The sequence below is a fragment of the Quercus robur genome, chromosome 4, assembly GCF_932294415.1.
Source record: "Quercus robur chromosome 4, dhQueRobu3.1, whole genome shotgun sequence".
Classification (NCBI taxonomy): Eukaryota; Viridiplantae; Streptophyta; class Magnoliopsida; order Fagales; family Fagaceae; genus Quercus; species Quercus robur.
This window is the reverse complement of record NC_065537.1, coordinates 73,458,258-73,476,717: the sequence shown is the minus strand read 5'-3', so window position 1 is coordinate 73,476,717 and position 18,460 is coordinate 73,458,258. Positions and strand designations below refer to the sequence as shown.

Genomic DNA, 18,460 nt, shown 5'->3' with positions numbered 1-18,460 from the left:
CATTTATTACCAATTGTCCATCAAAAATAATTTCAAGTTGGAGAAGGTTTATTTCATGTTAGAAATGAAATAGTTGAATGAATTTGTAACAACCTTAAATTGTGTTGGGTTAAGATAGCTTAACCCTGTTTAATTAATTCAATTACTCAAGTTGATTAATTAGGTCAAATTACATGCAAATCGTGGAGACACTAACAAATCACAAAATAAACTAAATGCAACAGAAATTAAATTGACATGGTAATTTGTTGACAAATGAGGAAAATCGTTCGCAAAGCAAAAACTCCACCAGATGAATTTAAGGTCATCACTCCCAAGAATTCAATAATCAATAATTAAACGGTTACAAGTATGAAGAATCTTACCACTACCCTGACTTATCCAAAAATATCAACCTACAGTTAAACATCGCTCCAATACCCGATTAAACTTAATATTGTAGTAACATTCTTTCTTTTGATACACAAATCTCTAATTTGTGACTAACTCCATAGCAACCTTTTGATTTGATTGTTGTAGTTGATTTGCAATAATTTCACATAGAAACACTAATAAAATTTTCAATATTGGTGCTAGAGACTTTGCTTAATTACAAAATTCAAAGGCATACAAGAAACGCACTAGTTGAAATAATGCACTGTTCAAATGTTGAGAGTATGTAATCAAATGATTTGATTTATTAAAAATAGTAATTTATTAAATTCAGTCTATAAATAAGCTTGTACATTTTTATTGCACTATTAATTAATCTAAATACTGTCTATAAATACCTCGACCATTTTTATTGCACTATTAATTAATCTAAATACATCATTGTTCAAACAATGCTTTGAGATTGTAAGGACCCGTGATATTGGGAGTTCCGCTCCAAATTAACTCTGCAAATTGTTGGTAGGCCTTTTCGGTGGGATGAACAGAGTCAAAAAACAAAAAGTCACTAACTTTCTCACATAATTTGTACTCATTGGATCTTTCTCCACAACTTGGAATTCCCCTATATGGACCACTTCCGCAACATGCAATCTTCCCTTCCGTAAAACCTTCCAAACATAATTAAAAAAATGGTGCTAATTGTCTGTGATAAAACTAAAATATTGAGTACAACAATAATAAATACATTATGTGCTATGAAAGCTAAGGACAATGACATACCATATTTTGACGGACTATTTATTCTTTCAATAAAAAATGAATAGAAATCGGCCAGTGAATATTTGAATCCTTTGACCTGGCTCTCTAGCTTCGGAAGGACTTTAGAAAGTGCTCTATTGTGTAGTTTTGCTAGTGCTGTAAGCTCCTCCATGCATGCACCTGTGTTTCCTGGTATTAGTGCTTTTATAGATGGGGCACAACCCGCAGGTGGCAAGCCTAGGAACACGTATTTTCTTCCTCCTTTCTTATATATTTCCTGAAAAATCAAAGTATAGATATAACCAACTTAAAAATGGAAACAAGAATAATCTTACACAAATTGTTCTAAATATTCTATAAACAGAAACTGCTATTACTTTGATCTCAGTTGTCAAGTTTCCGATCACCATATTTACGTATTTTTCTGGAGAGTAGGATTTAAGGACGCTGGAGTTTGTAGTGAAGGGGACAAAGTAATCGTTGTTTCCAATGCATATTAAGTAAACAGCTTTGACCTGCAATGTATTGGCTTCTTCTTCACCTAGTTTATGCTTTAACGGAGTCTCCATGTTCTTGAAATAATTGAGTTGAGTGTTCAGATCTATCACCTGATAATGAGGGGGAATGAACAAAAGGCAAGTAAGAAAATATTAGAAATATACAAATGTCATAAGAACATAATCGATATGTCAAAATATGATAAATAAATAATAAAGAGAGCTTTTATTTTGAGAGCCAAGTGTCCAAGTCCAAGCATGAACAAATGCCTTCCAGGGCAATGCATGGATTTGAACTTGGGTAGTATATCAAACATATTTAATAAATAGTCGTTAATCCGTGCAATACATAGAAAACTTGTAAAAATGAGATCTTAAAAAATATAGTGTTAATTTTTCTATTAAATACGTCCACCATGTTCTTTTTTTGTTTTTTTTAATTTCACATCCACTTTGTTCTAATAATAATTTTTTTTTAAATATAATTTAATTTTCACCAAACTTTGATGAGTCTGAACTAAAAAGCAGCCAATACACCACAAAGAGAAATGAAGTTTAGAAAAACATGATGTCATCCAAATATATTATATAGTAGTTGCAAAACCATGCAATCCACGGGAATGATTTTGAGTATAAAATATTATTTAATCTTATTTTATTTACAATATTCATTATATCATAATTGCACAATATATTTAGAAATATGAGGTAACTACAAATTTTAGTAATTGAACCTACATAATAAATTATTTTTTTTTTTAAAAAAAACTAAAAATAAATTAAGTACTATTCATTCATTAAAAAAAAAAAAAAATCTATTCAGCCAATATTGTAACTCTTTTGTGATCAACGTTAAGTGCGCACAGTTTTTAGTAATTATTTTTTCTAAAATGTATATAAATGTTTTGTAGATGTAACTTTCATAAAATTTTTAAAGAAGATCTAAACAATATTTTTTCATTCTTCTTTAATTGCACATTAGGATTCCAATCTCAAAAATCCCTAACCTCAATATGAAACATTCAATTACTAAATGAAAAAGATCAAGTAAACAAAAAATTAAATAAAATTAGAATATGAAATACAAAAGAAAGAAAAGCTATGAAAAAAAATTCACATACTTTAAGGACAAAGAAATTGTAGAAACAAAAGAATTAGCAAAGACAGTTTTGACGTGGTGTGTCATATATATATATATATATATATATATATATAACATAATTTTACAATATGTTCACGTGCAATTGAGTAGTTTTAGTATCACAAATTATTTTACAATTTTTTTATCATAATTTTGATACAAAAAACTATGAATATTTAATCATCAATAACATATGAACCCACTATTTTTACTTCATCAATAACATTTTACCAGGATATAATTGTTGCAAAAAGTTGTGAAAATTGTGTGGCTCTAAACTTTTTTGCGTGAGTCAGCCAGCCGATCAGTACAAAATGATAAGAGAAATTTATTTTTTTTATTTAAAAAAAGTTTGATTTTGAAATGAAGCTCACGTTGGAGGGTTGTCAGTGGCATTAATGATTACATCACCACACAAAAAACTAAAAAGCAAGATTGAATAGAAACCAAGAGACACATTGAAAAAGAAGCAAAAGAAAGAAACATTTTTTATAATATGTGGGAGCCAAAGAAGAAAGAAGAAGGTGGAGGAGGAACATGGTGTGGCGTGGTGACAACTACAATGAAAACATGTTGATGATGACAGCAACGCGAGCAAGAGCTAGTGAGTACTCAGTAAGTTACAAAGAATGGAGAGAGATATTTTTAACTCTGAAAACCTTTTTTTTTTTTTTTTTGTTTTATGTCCGGTATGAAATTTCCGGTGAAAATCCAATATGTTTTCCGGTATGGGTCGATTTTTAAATTAGCACAAAACATAGGCGTTTTTGTACCGGATTAGGTGCCGATATGAAATATTTCGGCTCTATTAATTTGATCCAACCCTGCACCATATCCTAATCCAACAACCCATTCGACCAAATCATTTAACACCAACAATTTCATCATCCCCAAATTCTCAAATTCTATAATCAACCCAAAAAAACTACCCACATCTCCTAAGTTGGAAAAAAAAAAATCTACATTTGATGATTTAAAATCATAAGCTATCAAATGCATACAATAATAACAATTAAATGAAAATATTGTTTGAAAAAAAAAATTAGTATTGCCTTTTCCAACACTACCCATTGTGAAGGGTTAAAGCCTCTTTCTACCCTTGCACTCTTTGCAAAAGTCTCTTTCTACATTTGCTGGCTCAGTAACTTAAATCAAAATACTAAAACAAAACATGGCGTTCAAACCCCAAAAGTTTGCTGTATAAAGAGAAAGGGTGAAGAATGAATTCTTGTTTTTTTTTTTTTTTTTTTTGGGTCTAAAGAAAATATAAAGTGAAAATTTATAAGGAACGGTGTTAAATTGATAACTACCCAACAGAATGATGCAACTGTACACCAGTAGTAGGAAAATAGTACTGAAACGGTTTTCCAAACAAAAAATTATAGATTTTTGTGTTTTAATTGCATATATGTCATTAATTTATATAGTCACGTGGTACAACAAGGCGTGGTAAAAAAAAAAAATCAAACATTTCAATTATTAATTATTATATAGATTCAAGTAGGTTAAGTTCTTCAACTAAAATGATTAATTCAAACATATTGTTGTATTGTATATAATCATGCTTAGAAAAAATTGTTGTTTGTACTTTATTAACTAGTGCAATCATGTGTTTGAATTCAGTTGGGAAATTGTTCCTAAGTTTTTTTATTTTTTGGTAATTGTGCCAAAGTTTTTCCCTATAAAAAATAGTACTAAAAATGGTTTGGCATAGTCGGTGTGGGGGATGTTTTTGAGCCATGTGACCTCATTGGGAACCTTAGAAGACAAACTGCCACCACATTGGGAGGTTTTTGAGCATGTCACTTAATTCAAATTCTGATTGTGTTGGTGGCCGTTTGGATTGGTATGGCTGTCAACTGCTTCGATAATAAAAAAAAAATAAGCAAATTTGAGAACCCAACCAAAAGTCAGTAGATCTAACAATCCAAACAACCAAAACTCAATAGATCTAAAAGCCCAACGATGAAAAAGGTGAGGGAGGAGAAATCTAGGTTGAACAAAATCTAGGCAAAAAGGAGACCTATGGTGGTTGTGAGGAAAACTCACTATAGGCAATGAATGGAGAGAGTCGGAATTTAGAGGGAAGAACCGCCAACCATACCGGCTAAAGTCAGAAACCTAGATACTTCTTTGATGGCCACTCTATTCACTATAGTAGTTCTGTTACTAGATTTGACAGGAGCAGTTCCGGTACAATTTGTCGGGTCAAATCAGGGCTTGAACAATCCTAATAAAAAATACTAACAAAAGAAATCATGACGTCCTCTAGAAATTATTTAATACACTTGTTGTACGTATTGCATTTCCCTTTCACATAAATATAGGTTTCATGTGTGCGACCTACATATGGGATTCTCCTTCCTTTATATGAGAGGAAAGCAAACTATAGTGGATGCATTGAATAATTTCACAGCAACCCCTAAATTAGATACATTGATTCTAATCAACAGGATAGTTGTTATAGAGGCTCTATCGGACTAAACAAAACTTTGAGCCTAATTGAACTCCATTTTTGAAAATACTAATAAATAACATTCATTTTTAAATAGCCCGCATATAATCAGATATAATATGTACCAATCCTCGATGAGTTTCAGCAAGAACACCAGCTCCTATTGATGCAAAATTAGCCCCATCAATGTACCGATTAGAACCCGGATATAGATATGATGGAATTAGAGGCAAGTTTGCTCTCTCAGCTGCACCAATACTTCAATAGTCAAATTAAGCAACAGTTCAGGCCGAAGAGAAAAGAACGCACTAGTAACTATATCCTACCAATGAAATCTGGAATGAGACGGCCATTGGAAGCTCTCCCAGTGGGGTACTTGAAGAAGGTTTCCCCATAGGGAAAAAAATTTGCCTGGAGATAAGTTGTGATATATTTATTGTTTCCAACATCTACTATTGAATCCCCGAAGATGAAGAAGGCAACATGATCCTTTGGCAGGCAGATGTTACCAAAACATTTGGTTTGGATACTAATGCCTGCATCCAAAACCAAGAAACAGAAATAGAACCTTAAACTTGTCGTCTCAAATCTTCTTTACTTTCTATTAACTTCTCATTTGTTGCAATTTTCATTTATATATATAGGGTGCTTAATTTGTTCATTACGTAACAAAACTGCTTCCGTTGACTTTCATGATAGGCTGGATTGGCAGATCAAATACGTAAAAGATTTTTTTTTTTTTTTTTTTTTTTGAGAGGATAAAGATTTGAATAAACGTTGTTTAAAGGCAAACATAAACAATTAATCCCGTTACATGCACTTAATTCTGACTAGTATGGCATTGTGACATAATCAATATTTTATGGCTGCGATGGAGACCATTTGATAAAGATAATTTGCTTAATGCATATTCATAAGCAAGGGCACATATATTTTTCTTTTCTTTTATTTCGACCCCACTAGTGTACACATTTTTTTTTTTTTTAAATTGCATCACCTTTATTCAAGGATTTTTTTGCATGAGATTTCTCTTGAATTCATATTTATATATATATATATATATATTATCAGAAACACATAGATTGCTCTACACTAATGGTGAGATGATTATTTATGCCTTTCTCCTAAAATTTTTTTAGTCCTTATGATCAATACATGTGACATTAAAATCAAGATCTTTTGATCAAAAACTAAAAACAAATCACAAAATTAAGCATAATATAACACAAACTGGTGAAGTGCATATCAAAGCTTATCAAAGCTAAATATGGTACACAGTCATAAATGTAAAGTTTCATTAGCCAACCTTAATCATACACTAAATGGTGTGTAATACAAAAATAAATAAATAAATTTTACGTTTTATATTGTGATCAAAAATCATAGAGTACACATTATGCTAAATGAATAAAATACAAAAGTAAAGCATGGTAACATGTAATGCATGAATGGCTACCTTAATAAGTGCATAAACAATGCTCAACTAAGCTATAGAGGGTACACAAACAAGAAATATCAAATTTCTTAATTAACCCATTAATACATGTACAAACTAGTACATACTCATACAAAATTAAAGATATCTTTTTCCACTATATTTTCAACATGTGTGAAAAATACTGAATTAATATATATATATATATATATATATATATATCTCTCTCTCTCAAAGCATGACTTAAAAACTCAAGGTTCTCAATAAATATTCATTTCATAAAAATTAACCTACAAGAGAGTCTTCAAATGAGTAACAAGTGTGCAAGTGCTAAAACTGAAAACTCTATGCATATATGACTTTTATACAATTGACACCACAATATGTATTTATCTCAAAATTGTGATGCACTCACTTATGCAACACACTTTTCAAGTTTCTTCATTATATCAAGTAGCTCTAAGTCAAGAGAGAGACATTAGAAATCATGTAATACACCTCAAGAAAAAAGGAGAATCTAGCCTTTTGCCCCTATTTGGCAAAAAATTTGGCAATATGCCCCTATTTGCAAACTATATAGGTGCGTGCCCCTATTTCGAAACTCGATTACCTTAAAATCGAGTTTCAATGAAAAACTCGATTGGTTTAAAATCGAGTTATGCTCGATCAAACTTTAAAAAAAATTAAAAAATAAAAAATAAAATGCATAGAACTCGATTTTATAGAGATCGAGTTCCAAAACGCCACTATAGGGCTCCCTCAAGCTGCCATGGGACAATTACATTTAGGAAAAAAATTTGTAGGAAAACGCCGCTATAGGGCTTTAAAAAGTCACTATAGGACTAAAAAACGCCACTATAGGGCTCCCTCAACCTACCATGGGACAATCACACTTAGAAAAAAAAATTGTAGGAAAACGCCGCTATAGGGCTTTAAAACGTCATTATAAGACTTAAAAACGCCACTATAAGGCTCCCTGAACCTAATATGGGGTAATCACACTTATTAAAAAAAACTTGCAGAAAAAGGCCGCTATAGGGCTTAAAAATGCCACTATAGGGCTCCCTTAACCTTGTATGGGGCGATCACGCTAAAAAGTTTTTTGCATGGAACTCAAGTTCCATGCAAATTTTTTTTTTTTTTAAAGTTTGATCGGGCACAACTCGATTTTCTACAAATCGAGTATTTAATAAAACTCAATTTTAAGGTAATCGAGTATTAAAACAGGAGCACGCCCTTATATAGTTTGAAAAAAGGGGCATATTGCCAAATTTTTTGCCAAATAGGGGCAAAAGGCTAGATTCTCCCAAGAAAAATACAACAAGACACAAAATAATTTTTTTTTTTTTTTTTTTTTTGTCTTTTTGAAAATTTTCAGTGTTTTGGGATTTTTGAATAATCAAAACAACCTAAGATAATAAAACAACCAAAAATTGAAAGAAAACATGTCCACAAATAATTGAAATAATTAAGTTTAGGACAAGTAAACAACACGCACCTTAGAAAATCTTTTCTCACCCATGCAACAAATGTCTTTGGCTTTGTGGGTGAAGAACCATGAAAACCATAGTGTATTTGAGGGATTACAAAATTCTTCTGAGAGAGACAGATATCCTGCAATTTCCTTTTACAAGCCAACATACTTAAATTTTTCAAAAGCATATGAAACAATTTTTTTGAACTTGTGGCAGGAGATATATTATCACATATCCTAAACTAGAGTACAAAATGCGTAAATTTCAGTTTATGATCATTTGGATGAATGTAACCAAAAACACCACAAAAGTGACAGACAAGAAAAATTTAGGAACATCAATATTCCTAGACAAAAATTTTGGTGACTGCATAAAGGCATTTATTACCAATTTTTCACCACAAATAATTTCAAGATGGAAAAGGTTTATATAAGTTTTTATACCCCTGGAAAACACAATATTTAACCTAATTTATTAGCCAAGTAGTTACTTATATTAATTATTCAAATCTAGATTAAACATTCAGAACACATATCATGCACAACGAAAAACTAAATAACACAAGATGTGATGATTTAGGAAAACCAATGAAACAAACTAGTTTCAAGGTAAAAACCTTGGAGGAACAATCCTAAGAGAAGAATCCACTATATCAAATTGAGAGTTACAGTCAAGAATACCAATTCGTAGTAAATCTAACTATGATTACCAAACTAAGCTCTGAAACCCTCAAACTTCTTTGATGTAGATCTGCTCTTACATGAACCTTGAGTTCATGCTTTAGATCTCCCACATAGAACTCCTAACTATGACTCTAAGACCATCCTTGATGGTTTAGATCCAACACCTTTGATGACTGCTATGCAGCAACTTCAAATCTACAAGTTTTAATAATATGTAGATTGATTTCCGATAGTGACTTTGAAAGAAGGCACAAAACCTTTAGATCTCAAAAGAGAAGCTCCCCAGTCTCTACAAAACATGGCTTAGGGTTTCCTTTAAATACTATGTGAATTATATCTAAAACCCTAATCACTTCCGAGGCTTAGTGGGCTATTAGGCCGAAATTAAATTTTGTACATTCATCTTTCAGTTGGTCGAACTATCTTCTTAATTGGTCGAGTTTAGCATGTTTCGAATTCCTGAACTTGCAACTTTCTTATTCTTGTATTCTAACTTGCAAAACCTTAAGCATTGTCTAACATATCTTATAAGATCTATAATCTATGTCTAGACAAATTTGTTCTCACGATTTGTTTATTCTATTCTAAACTTTTAGAACCTAATAGTTTATTTCATGTTAGAAATGAAATAGTTGAATGAATTTGTAACATGCATAAAGTGAATAAAAAATTTACAGATATAAAGGAAAGATAAACCGCATCCTCCGGATTTGTGTGATCCCTCCATCCTATATGCACTAAGTAATTTCATTGAGCAATCCCTTGGAGTGGCTCCAAGATGCTTGGTAGGACTTAGGAGTTCTGAACACAAACCTCATGGATTTCATGAGATCTCGGTAACTACTAATTAAATAAACCACTTGGAGTTATTATAGTGAGGAAGTTATCTATCAAAATTGTGATTAAATAATTAAATTCACTCTTTCTCACTAATTAAGTTTTTGGGACAAGTAATAGCATATCATATCTAGCTTAAATCCCATGCTTAGCACCGACACTTATTATTATTATTGAGAAGTATTTTAATTGTAGGACTATTTTGGATAGATTTGATTGTTTTTTTTTTTTTTTTAAATTAATTATACTTCTGGATTTTGTGACCTAATATGAAGGATTTTTTAGTTTTTAAAATTGAACATTTTCTCAAATCTATGATTTGATATATTATATTAGATATTAGATATCATTTTAGATAATATTAGATAAATTTATAATAAATAAACTTAGTTTATAACCTGCACTATTTGCAGGGCGTGCACAACGATTAAGTATTAAAATTATTATATAGCAACAAATTGAAAATTATAGTGAGTTTCTGTCATTGCCCAGATATTGCTGGGTATGGGTATGGCAATTATAATAGATACGCTTGGAATTGAATAATTAAAGTAATATTATTTCTGGTCTAACAAAGATATGTTCAAAGCAAATCAATTTGATTGCATGTTAAGATCTAACATAGATTTGTTCAAAGTAAACGAATTTGACTGCATATTAATTTTGGAAGGCAATGCAAGAGGAAAAATATAGAAAATCTTCTTATAATTTAACTACAAGAACATATGCTTCACCGGGTTGCATCCAATCCCCTGAATCATTTTTAGTAGTGTTTGCCACCACTGGCCGAGGTGCATCTCTAGTGTTTGGATCCACCTCTAATTTGGTGTATTGTCCAAATGTTGAGAGTATAATATGATGATTGAATTATTAAACATATAAATTTATGGTTATAAGGGTTCATATATTAAGGATTAATAATTGCTCAATTTTGAGCAGTAATGCACATTTTTCAAAGAAGAAAATACATTTGTTTTAATAATTTATTAGCTTACATGCATAATTTCATTGTGGTTATTGTGTGTGCTTTTTGGAATATATGCGTATAGTTTGTCTGTAATATTTTTTAAATATAAATAAAAAAATAAACATTAAATACATCTTAATCACTATCCTTATGACATTTGTTATATAACAAAATCATTAATTTATTAAACTATAATATGCTCCATAAGTTTTTTATTTTACATTTATTAAAATTTTAATGCAATCAGTGATCAAACAACTCTTTGAGACTATGAGGTCGTATGACATTGGGACTTCCACTCCAAATCAGCTCTGAAAATTGCTGGTAGGCTTTTTCGGAAGGATGAGGAGCATCAAAGAACACATAGTCACTAATGTTCCTACATAATTCGTACTTTGGGCCATCTGCTCTCTTTCCTCCGCAACTATAAATTCCATTATATGGACCAGTTCCACAGCATGCAATCTTCCCTTCTTTAAAACCTTCCCAACATAATTAAAACAAAGATGCTATTAGTCTATGGCAAAAATAAAAAGCAAAGTACAATTAAAAAAAAAAAATACATATCGTACTATTAAAATGGAAGTGACATACCATATTTTGAAGGATTATCTATTCTTTCACTAAGAAAAGTGTAGAAATCGGCTATTGAATATTTGAGTCCTTTCAGTTCACTCTCTAGCTTCTTAAGGGCTTTAGGAAGTGCTTTATTGTGTAGTTTCGTAATTGATGTTACTTCCTCCACGCATGGATTGGCTTTTTCTGGTGTCATTGCTTTCACAAGCGGGAAACAACCCAAAGGGGGCAGGTTTAAGAACACATGTTTTCTTCCTCCTTTCTTATATATTTCCTAACAAATCAAATTATAATTATGACCAATGAAGTCACGAATAACCTAACACAAATTTGCTCTAAATATTGAGTAAAACACTAATTGTATTTACCTTGATCACATTTGTAAAATTACCAATTACCAAATTTACATATTCTTTTGGGGAGTAGACACTGGAGTTTGAGGTAAAGCGGAAAAGGTAATCGTTGCTTCCAACGCTACTTAAGTAAACCGCTTTTGACAATAATTTCTTGGCTTCTTTTGCACCTAGTCTTTTCTTCAACAGAGTATCCAGCTTCTTGAAATATTGAAGTTGAGTATTTAAGGCGACCACCTGATAAGGAGGTGAAAAGAACAAAAGAGAAGTACACAGCCGTGAGAACAAAATAGACATGCTTATATCATAAAAACATAATCCAAATCTCAAAATATGATGGAATACAGGAGAAAAAGATCTTATATTTCATAAGTATCCAATCATATATGAAGCAAATGCAAGGATTTGAATTTGGGTACGCAGTATATCTAAAATGCTAAGAAAAGGAAACAGAGCAGCCCTTAGGTTATCTACGTTGATTCATGTTAAAGATATCAAAGGAAACATGGCAACACTAGGGTTAGATACGTTGATTAATGCATGTTAAAGATATCAAATCTTAATCTTAGTCATGGTCCAACTCTTAATCTTAGTCAAGGTCCAGTGTTTGATAGTATTTAAAAAAAAAAAAAAAATTAAGTCAAATGGAAACTATCTTTGGTCAATAAAAAAAATATTACTTATTTTTAAAAATTGTTTTCCATTAATTTTTTTAAAAAAAAACAACTCTATCTCACAGCAAGCTAAATATAAGAAGTTAGAAGATTATTTTTCAACTCATTTAAGATAATTACCAAATATAAGAAAATGGGATAGTTTTACGGAAAATACTTTTTAAAAAATGACTTATTTTCTAGAAATAATTTCTGCCTAAACAAACAGAGCGTTAATATCCGATTTAGAATGCTTGCAAGTAAAGTAATTTTGATCTTACTCAGAGTACAAGTAAAAAAAAAATAAAATAAAAAATCCTAATCCTGCTTGTGGCGCAAATAATGTACCATAGTATTTAGTCTTCTATAATTATCCTTTATTGGGTTCATTATAATACATAGAGCCAAATATAAAGATATAAGTTGTAACCATCAAAGGTTCTCCGCAATTAATGGAGTCCTCTAAGGTTAAAACAGAACTATAACTAATCATTCATTGTTTTCTCTCTCTTTTCCTTTCTCTATTTTCCTTCTTTATATTCTCACATACTTTCTCATTATGCCATAATACTGTTTCAATTATTCTACCATGGATTCAGAATTTCTTTATCTTTTCTGTTAGTTCCAATCAATAGGAATATAGGACATATAGTTGTTAAGGAAGAGCTCTATAGGGCTATGCAAACAAACTTTAGCTCTAATTGCGCTTCATTTCTGAGAATCCTAATTAAAACTCTTTTATTTTAGGAGTGTACATAGTCAGTAGAATGCATACCAATTCTTGACGGATTTCATCGAGAGCACCAGCTCCTCCTGATGCAAAGTTAGCCCCATCAACGTACCGATGATAACCAGGATGTAGATATGGAGGAATTAGCTCCAAGTTTGCATACTCAGCTGCAATAATGCTTCAAAAATTAATTGGGTAACAATTGAAGTCCAATAGAAAACAGCACCACATAACTATTATATTACCAAGGAAATCTGGAATTAGACGGCCATTTGAAGCTCTCCCAGTTGGGTACTTGAAGAAGGTTTCCCCATAAGGTGGAAAATTTGCCTGGACATCAGGAAGGGTATTGATATAGTTATTGATTCCAACATCAACTAGTGAATCCCCAAAAACGAATAAGGCAGCATGTTCCTTTTGCAGGCAGATCCTACCAAGGCATTGGGTTGGGATAAAAATGCATGCACACAAAACCAAGAAATAGAAATGGAACCTCAAACTCATCATACCAAAACAGTGACTACTGTTTCCAAGGGTTAATTGTTTCAATGTAAAATTCAAGGACTATTTAAAATGCGAAACGTTCAAAAATGTATATTAATATGTCTAATAATAGTACTTCTAAACCCTAAAAATAGAAAAATAAAAACTAAAAAAATTAACATTTAAAAAAAAATGTTTAAGTCAAGTCCACAACAGTTGCCACGGATAATATTAATGATAAGGTACAACTAACTAAGGATAATGTTAAGTTAATTAGCAAACTCCCAGAGACTAACTAAACTCTAGGAAATTTATATGTCATTGTTTAAATTTAGATTTTTGTACATTAGTTATCCAAAACTCTTGTAAATTGAATTCGTCATAAAATTATATATACAGATAGCCTTAATCATAATCCTGATAAGGCAGCACATTACCTTCATCCACTAACTAAACATTTTGTGGAGATTAAAATTCATTACCTCATTATTCTATCTCATGGACCATTTTCACACAAAACAAAGAGTCAATCGATATGAAATATATTTTACTTTAAATAATTATATAAGTATAATACAAAACTATCAAACCAAAATTAGGGGATTTTCTTCCAATTTCAGGTCTTAAGCAATTGCCTAAATTACCAAAAGAAAGAGCTGACTCAGAACTTAAACTTTCTTTTCTCTCATTTCCTTACTAAATTGGGAGGAAATGAACGATTTCCTTCTAACCAAATAAGGAGTTTGTTGTGTTTGCGTGAGCTCTAACACTATCTCATTGGTGCCTTGGACAGAAAAAAGAACACTTTTTTTTTTCTCTCACAAATTCCAAACACTACTTGTTGGTTGCTGTTGGGAAATTTAGACCACAGTTGATATAATTAATAAGTTTTAAATTCAAGTTGTTAATTAGATTTATTATGAATAAACCTTGTTAAAACAAACTAACATCAATATCATGTCAATATCATGCACAGCAGAAAATTAAATTGAATTCATTGTAAAATTATATATACAGATAGCCTTAATCATAATTCTGATAAGGCAGCACATTACCTTCATTCTTACAGGTTTCACTTACTTCCATTTGCTTTTCAACTAGACATCTTTTTTCATTTTTTCATTTTTTTTTTAAATGATAAACTGACACAGCATCCACTAACTAAACATTTTGTGGAGATTAAAATTCATTACCACATTATTCTATCTCATGGACCATTTTCACACAATACAAAGAGTCAATCGATATGAAATATATTTTACTTTAAATAATTATATAAGTATAATACAAAACTATCAAACTAAAATTAAGGGATTTTCTTCCAATTTCAGGCCTTCCAATTTTTACAAACTTTAGCTACGTTTTTTCAACAACTTGATTTTCTTTTTAAAATTTTCTCCTATTGAATATCTAGAATATTGTGTACATAAGTTTTAGACAAAACATAACAATACTTCTATGATTGAGTTTTAAATTTTGTATTTTGCTATTTCTTTCCTTATTAAAAATAGCTGATGTGATGCAGTGAAAGTAGGAGCAATTGCTATTTTTAGGGCATAGTAGCTAATACATTATGATCATTTCCCATAGCTATTTAAACTTCTTGAACTGGAATGCTAATAGCCATCTTCTCCAAGGCAAAAACAATTGATAAGTTTAGCAAGTTTCCACTAACTTTGACCACAACATCATGGCAATATAGGTGACTCACTAGCTTAAAATTCATATATGCACTATTTTGATTCTTTTTGGAAATTTAGAACATTGATAAAATGAATGTATAGGCAAGCGAGTGATTTGTATATAGACACATTGATGAATGTGTGTAGTGGACATGAGTAGAATCAATGACATGTGTTTGACAATTTGGTCTTTGATGGAAATTAGTATAAGTGAGGGTCTATTAAATTTTTACCTCTTTACCTTCCCACTACTCTCTACTTTACTATCATACTTCTTTCATCATTTTCTCTTTCTTCTATTTTGACACTTCTTCTCTCCATTCTATTTTGTATAAATTTGATATCATTTATTCCATTTAATCCATATTCTCCCCTCAAAAAACTGTAAGTACTCTCTCTCTCTCTCTCTCCCTCTCTTGTGGATTATTTTTCTTTCTTATAATTCTGATTAAGGTTGATGGTTTTTTTTTTTTTTTTAAATTTCCCATTACATTGTCTTCTTTCTCCCTTTTATAGCTTTGGTTGAATTTTGATTTGGGCTAATACTTAGTTTTTTCGGAAATAGGAGTTTTAGTTTATTTCAAAACACATTTTACAAGGCTATGAATTTGAATATGCCTACCAATTTTGAGTAATAAATTACTATAAAGTCTATCTTTTATTCCTTTTGTTTCATTTCAATTCTGGTCAAGATAATATTGTAATTTTGTGATAAATTTTTATTATTATGATAATCTCATTATTATGATAAATTTGAAACTTATATAGTTTTGTTGTATATCAAATATAACACACTATAACAAAAGTTAGAAAAATATAGTTCACCTTAAAAAAATATTAATTAAATATATAAAATATAATAATACGATATATTTGTACTTTGTAGATAAAAAAAAAATACTTGTAGAAATCTTTTTAAAAAATAAAAAATATTTAAAGTAATCGTTACTTTTTATATATTACACTCCATTATAAAATATTTATATATTCTCATGCATCGCGTAGGTCTGCGACTAGTTCTATTAAAACAGTAATTGTAATTACCTTGATCACAGTTGCCAAGTTACCAATTACCATATTTACGTATTCTTCTCGAGAGTAGGATTGAAGCACACTGGAGTTTGTGGAAAAGAGGATATTATAATCGTTGTTTCCAACGCTAAATAAGTAAACAGCTTTGAACAACATCCCTTTGGCTTCTTTTTCACCTATTTTTTGCCTCAACAGAGTCTCCATGTTCTTGAAATAATTAAGTTGAGTGTTTAGGTCTATCACCTGATGAAGAGGTGAAAAGAACAAAAGGGTACACAACCATAAGAACAAAATACACATGCTTATGTCTTAAGAACATAATCTATGTCTCAAAATATTTCATAAGTAAACGTATCCATTCATATATGAAGCAAATGCAAGGATTTGAATTTGGGTACGTAGTATATCTAAATTCTAGGAAAAGGAAACATGGCAACCCTCAGGTTAGACACGTTGATTCATGTTAAAGATATATCAAATCTTAATCTTAGTCAAGGCCCAAGTCTCCTATCCATGTTCATTGTATCTAATCTTACTTAGAAAGCATGCAAAATAATGTTGCAAGTAAAGTAATTGTGATCTTACTTGGAGTACAAGTACAATGAATCCTGATCCTTCTTGTATTGCAAATAATGTAACCATAGCATTTAACCTATTATAAATATCACTTATTGGGTTCATTGTAATACATAGAGCTAAATATAAAAATGTATCCCCTCTCTTAGGCTGAACTGAATCATACTAATCATTCATTGTGTTCTCTCTCTTTGCCTTCTTTTTTTTCTGACATACTTTATCATTATATCATATTAATGTTTCAAATATTCTACGATGGAGTCGGGACTCTTTTTTATCTTGTCTATCAATTCCAATCAACAGGATATATAGTTGTTATGTAAGAGCTCTATCAAGCTAGAAATGCAAGCAAACTTTGGCCCTAATTGTGCTTCATTTCTGAGAATCCAAATTAAAATTAACTTTTTTTGGAGTGTGCATAGTCGGTAGAATGCATTCCAATCCTTGACGAGTTTCATCAAGAGCACCAGCTCCTCCTGACGCAAAGTTAGCCCCATCAATGTACCGATTATAACCAGGATGTAGATATGGAGGAATTAGCTCCAAGTTTGCATACTCAGCTGCAATAATGCTATGAAAATAAATGGAGCTATAATTCAAGTCCAATAGAAAACAGCACATAACTATTATATATCTTACCGATGAAATCTGGAATGAGCCAGCCATCGGAAAATCTCCCAGTGGGGAACCTGAAGAAGCTTTTCCCATAAGGCGAAACATTTGCCTGGAGATCAGCAATGGAGGTATTTATATAGTTATTGTTTCCAACATCAAGTATTGAATCCCCAAAAATGAATAAGGCAACATGTTCCTTTGGCAAACAGATGTTGTTTCCAACATCAAGAATCGAATCCCCACAATTGAATAAGTCAGCTTCTTCATTTGGCAGGCATATGTTATCAAGGCATTGGGTTTGGATGATAATGCATGCATGCAAAACCAAGATATAAAAATGGAACCTTAAACTCATCATGCCAAATCTTGCTCTTTTTGTATTAACTTCTCAATTACTTTTAATCTTGATTTATATAGAGTGCATAATATGTCATTCAGGCTAGGAAAAAAGAGACGTGTTGAACTTTTTAGACATGCTCTCAGTTGATATATTCTTTAAAAACTGGCGGGGTGAGCTAATCACATGCGTCCAAGATTTGAATAAACATTATATATGGACATACATTACCCTGACCTCACCCAGGTTCATTACTAGATTTAAAATTTTCTGGCTACTTAGTATTATGTAAAATGCTAATAAATTTAACTCATTTTTAGTTTTTTTTTTTTTTTTGAGAAAAAATCATTTTTAGTTAGACAAACAAATGGCGTAGGAAGAAAATTCATTCAAACGCTTTTTCTCCTTCTAATTTATATATATAATTGGATATATGACTAGATTTTTTTATGATTTATTTATATTGAGTTTTCCATTTTTTGTACTAAATTAACTCATTTGACATGAAAATTAAAAAAATTAAATGAGACACGTGACCTAAAATTAGACTCCAATTAAAATTTAATTTGAATTCTAATTAGATTTTCATGTTCACTTTTTGGGGGTTAGATCAAATCTCACTCCCACCTATCTCTTTTTTTTTTTTTTTTTTTTTTGAGAAAAACTCCCACCTATCTCAGTGATTGACAAATGTATAAATTTCATTAGATTACCGCATGGTGTTGGACTGATCATTTCATTAATGCTCTGACCAAAAATACTTACTTAGTATTTGACTGATTGAAATTCTAATGTCAAGAGT

General features: G+C 30.8%; 3 protein-coding genes across 3 annotated transcripts; all 3 read right to left on the bottom strand.

The window, feature by feature from the left end:
• Window positions 1–676: 676 nt before the first annotated feature.
• On the bottom strand, window positions 677–5,818 carry LOC126722554 (GDSL esterase/lipase 1-like; the record flags this gene model as incomplete). Its single annotated transcript, XM_050425706.1, has 5 exons — window positions 677–1,040; window positions 1,153–1,408; window positions 1,509–1,739; window positions 5,350–5,471; window positions 5,551–5,818. Coding segments are annotated over 5 exons (1,107 nt in total), but the record flags the coding sequence as incomplete, so codon positions are not given.
• Window positions 5,819–10,823: 5,005 nt separating this feature from the next.
• LOC126723651 (GDSL esterase/lipase 1-like) lies at window positions 10,824–13,440 on the bottom strand. Its single transcript, XM_050427252.1, has 5 exons — window positions 13,179–13,440; window positions 12,979–13,100; window positions 11,566–11,787; window positions 11,216–11,471; window positions 10,824–11,103 (listed from the first exon to the last, which is right to left on the bottom strand). The coding sequence occupies exons 1-5, from the start codon at window positions 13,438–13,440 to the stop codon at window positions 10,865–10,867; spliced, it is 1,101 nt and encodes a 366-aa protein (XP_050283209.1). The 3' UTR covers window positions 10,824–10,864.
• Window positions 13,441–16,088: 2,648 nt separating this feature from the next.
• LOC126722552 (GDSL esterase/lipase 1-like) lies at window positions 16,089–17,868 on the bottom strand. The gene is made up of 3 exons (XM_050425705.1): window positions 17,346–17,868; window positions 17,149–17,266; window positions 16,089–16,377 (listed from the first exon to the last, which is right to left on the bottom strand). The coding sequence occupies exons 1-3, from the start codon at window positions 17,677–17,679 to the stop codon at window positions 16,089–16,091; spliced, it is 741 nt and encodes a 246-aa protein (XP_050281662.1). The 5' UTR covers window positions 17,680–17,868.
• Window positions 17,869–18,460: the final 592 nt, after the last annotated feature.